Source organism: Poecilia latipinna, unplaced genomic scaffold (genome assembly GCF_001443285.1).
Source record: "Poecilia latipinna isolate Pla-1442-1.1 unplaced genomic scaffold, P_latipinna-1.0 Scaffold904, whole genome shotgun sequence".
In the NCBI taxonomy this organism is placed as follows: Eukaryota; Metazoa; Chordata; class Actinopteri; order Cyprinodontiformes; family Poeciliidae; genus Poecilia; species Poecilia latipinna.
The window spans coordinates 114156-118453 of NW_015113520.1; the positions used below are offsets into that span (position 1 = coordinate 114156).

General features: G+C 39.4%; 1 protein-coding gene across 1 annotated transcript in view; it reads left to right on the forward strand.

The window, feature by feature from the left end:
* LOC106957456 (forkhead box protein J3-like) overlaps nucleotides 1-4298 on the forward strand; it is a 100112-nt gene that overhangs the window by 61169 nt on the left and 34645 nt on the right. Inside the window, exon 4 of the mRNA XM_015048824.1 lies at nucleotides 2167-2241. Coding sequence (XP_014904310.1) covers nucleotides 2167-2241 — 75 coding nt within the window. The remainder of the gene's footprint in view (nucleotides 1-2166; nucleotides 2242-4298) is intronic.

Here is a 4298-nt window from a genome sequence, read left to right on the forward strand (position 1 = left end):
TTGATATAATATGACTGTCTGTGTTTTATGTATATATATATATATATATATATATATATATATATATATATATATATATATATATATATATACACTTTTTTGGGGGGGAGATGGGGGGGGTTTGCAGCGGCTGTGGGAAGAGCGGAGAAAATTCCTGTTTGTCTTGTTCAGTCACCTGATTGCCACGCTTTTCCTTGATGGACGGCCAGCGACCTGTCAAGTAAAGCAAAAACCGGTGAAGCATTTCTTCGGGAGAATCGGGGCAAAGCAAAGGCGGACCAGGCTGCTACGATATGCTGCGGACTCGGGGAGAAGATGGGTTTTGCTGGAGAGACAAAGCTTGTGTAGAGCAGGAAGAACAAGGGAGAAGGAGAAGGGGAAAAAAAAGAGAAAACCCTCCCCCGATCCGTCTATCTTCTCCCCTCCTCCCCAGTGGTATTAATTAGCAGCAGCAGATGAGTGGAGAACAGAAGCCTGAAGGGAGAACAGGTTCATGTCAGGTTAGTGTATACTGTTGTTGGCCCCCCTCTCTGGTCTTCTGCCTTTCTCTTCTCATTCCTCTCACACGCACGCGCAAAAATTCACATATCATGAGATCTCACCCACAGAAGTATCAGCTCGCTCTCATCACTGCACACACACACACGCACATGCACACACACACATAATAAGCAGAAGCTGCAGTAATTCCAGTGAGATCGAAGCTTTAGTTTTACCACAGCTCCTCGCGTATTCAAAGAACGCGTTCAAACCCAGGTATCGCCCGAGACTGGAAAATCATATAAGCGTCCAGCCTCACAATTACTGCAAATCATGGCTCCGGTATTGTATTTGCTTGCCAATTATCTGTGGCAGTTTTGCGTTTTAGCTTCCCCCTTTTCAAGTATATGTTTCAGATGTGTCCGGGAGACGAATCTAATTCAGTTTGCGACAGTCCAGCTGTTTGCATTTTGCTGCAGTAATTGCTTGGATTTCACCTTTGTGTGACTTGTCATTTTGCATCAAGCAAAAGCACACGACTGAAATCTCTATACCAGCCGTGTCGTGTTGAACGCGAATATGTAATTTCTCAAATTTATAAGCTGATTAATTTCTTTTATTTGGTCCTGTGTAACTTGTGTTTGTAAGAGCTTTATCTGTTTGTGTGTGTGTGTTTTTCATCGCCTGGTATTACATTGCATAATCATAAGCTATGCTTTTTTTTCATTGCAACTAGATGCGCAACATAAGAAGACTCATTTGACCTTGCAGTGCTCTCTGACTCAGCTCCATCAGAAGTGTTTAATACCCACATTGTCTCGAAATACAGCAGTGAATCGTGCTTTAGTACTCTGCTCTCTGATGCTCATTAGCATGTGTCCTTATACTGTAAAGCTGCCTTTTAACTGCTGGGTTTCTTTTGACTAACTTACATTTCTAATAATGCAAACAAGTTTTTTTGTTTTTTTTCTTTGCAGTCTCGTTAGATTTCCCTAAGTGATATTTTAATTACTTGGAAAAAAAAAAAGAAGAGAAACACTGGAAAATGTGAGGTTGAAAGGGCTAATTTAAAAAAAACAAAACAAAACAAAAAAAAAACAAAACTTTTATACTGACTCCAGAAATTTGTTTAAACTGTCCAAATATTTTTGACTTTATTATTGTTGCTTGTTTTTTGTCGGCTGCTGAACGCAATCAAATTATAAATGACATAGGGGTTTTCAAATAGCTGTTTGTTTGGACTCTGCGGTAATAAATTTGATAATGAAAATGCTCAAATTGGGTTAGCAAAACTCCCTGATTGAATAATGGCAGCCTATATTGCTCCACTTTGAGTGCAGCCAAGATGGTTTGCGGTGGGAAATAATGATGGAAACGATCACGATCAGGATCTTACGCCTGCGCCTTCTTGGACATTTTTGAAGGTAAACAAACGCGTTTGCAAAAGCATTCTTGATTTCAAATCTTTCTTGTGAATCTGTACAAAATAAGCAAGAAATATGGCGGCATTAAAAAAAATATGACAAAGTAAGAATCTTGATCAAGTCAAAGTAACTATGTGCCCTTCTCCTGGTAGAGCCACCGAAACTGTAAAAGCACAAAGTTATCAGCACTAAAAAGTTGCATTTGATGTTTATTTACCACTTAGCTTGTCATTTATTTCTTTTCTCTCTTTTTCTCCTGCAGAATTCTATCCGACACAACTTGTCATTGAACAAGTGCTTTCTCAAAGTGCCTCGCTCCAAAGACGACCCTGGGAAAGTAAGTATGGTCAGACCTTAAAAGGTCCTGCTGAATTCGGTTCATTGTGTAATTGAAAAAGAGAAAGAAGTAAATTTTGGCAAACGATCTTAAATGTGGTGCAAACAGGGCTAAGTCTGGAAAAATAAATTCAATTGCATTCAATTCAAAACGTGTAATTTCAAGAAACTTTTTTTTTTTTTAAGACAAATCCAATTTACTGTGTGTAATTAGATCAGTTCAATCATTCAGTCAGATTTAAATTCAGGCTCTTATTTGATGTTCTAATTTATTACTTTGGGTCACAAGTAACTTCTGTAGAGAGCAAAAACAGAGAGGTAATGAAACATCAATTATTGTAGATAATGCACAATTGGAGAGTAGTAGGAAGCGGCAGAGTGAAGACCATTGGCCAGTATGTTCTCCGGTGTCCTTGGCTCGTATCAGCACAGCTACAGAAAGTTGCAGAGGATTTTCATAAGCCACTGTAACTAAAAACTTTGTCAAAAAGAAAGCTTTGAACCTGGTCTGCCTCACAAAGAAAACTTAGTTGGTTTGACAGGAGACCAGCCTGATAACTAAAAAAAATAAATAAATAAAAATCTGCTTACCATTCTACTTTTAGACATTCTTGGAACCATCAGAACTTTGTCTGAAACAAATGGTAGAATCAGATCTGTGATATTTATGATGGGCCTAATTAAACAAGAGCTTTATATGGAGTTTTTTTTTTTTTTCCAATTTAGTCTTGTTGAGAAGGAGTGCAAAAAAGAATGGAGTATGTTCAAATATAATATACATACTGAAGCCCTGAGGGACAGTAAATATTGCATTGTATTCGAAATTTTGAACTTTTTCTAAGTAGAAAACTAATTTTTGTCCATCCATCCAAATCTGGACTACATTTGAAATTTCTGAAACGAACCCATACCAAACTTTTTGATTTATTCATTAAAATTTGCTTAAACAAAATTGGGAATTGGGAACTGCGAATAAATATGGAATTTTGACTTTTGGTGGAGAAAAATGGACAGCAACCCCGAATAAAATTCTCCCTACATTTTACATAGGAATACCCACAGGCACACACACACACACACACACGCACACACACACACACACACACACACGCACGCCCTGTGCACTTAAAAGCAGTTTGTGACTCCATAACCAGCTGTGGTGAATGCCTAATGCGGTTTTCTCTGTGTTCTGCTTCTCCTCCAATATTGATTCTGCCGAGTAATAATGTGGCACGGGGAGTAATGAATAATAAGTATATGTAGGTACACACCTTCATATCCAAGGCCTTTCATGCATCTGTTATGCTTTATTAGAGTTCTCTTCTCTGCCTTTTCTCTCCTGGACACAATCACAGGAAGCTTTAGATATGTTTCACGCCTGGCGCTGCTGCTCCTGCTGTTGTGGTTACGAGGCAGACTTCTTCTTCTTCTTTTTTTTACCACAGCCATTTCTGCAGCGCCAGTTTGATAACAACAATTTGTCAAGTCCTTGTTTGTGCTGAATCGAAAGACTTGGGCTCAGATGGGGGGGTGAAGGGGAGGGAGAGAGTATATAATTAAGGTTGATCACTGAAGCTTGCCTTTACATTATTTTTTAATAAACGCTCAAATGTTCAAACTTCCACCCTTCACAGGATTAATGCGAGAGCTGACCTACAACTTTTATAGAAAGAGAGAGAGAGAGAAAAAGAGAGAGAGAGAGAAAAAAAAACTAAAAAGCCAAAACTTTTCAATGAACTCTCAAAACTCTGCTCATTTCGTTTTGGGGAGGAGGGCTGGTGGAAGGAGTTTCTTCTGACTGTGGGGATTTTGTAGCCATTGAAAAATGAATTAGGGGGGAAGAAGCTTTAAATAATTCAGAGGAAATCCTTCAGCTTGAGTGGAGGCCTATAGTCTGGAAAGACACAAAGAGAGTGGCTCCCCTCCTGATTAGCCCGACTTGGACCTGAGCAGCACCTTAATTTACTACCAAGATCGAAGCGGTCGATACCTCGGCACCGGGAACGGAGGGAAGAGGGTGTGTGTGGGGGGGGGGGGGGCTAATTTGTGTGGGGGGAA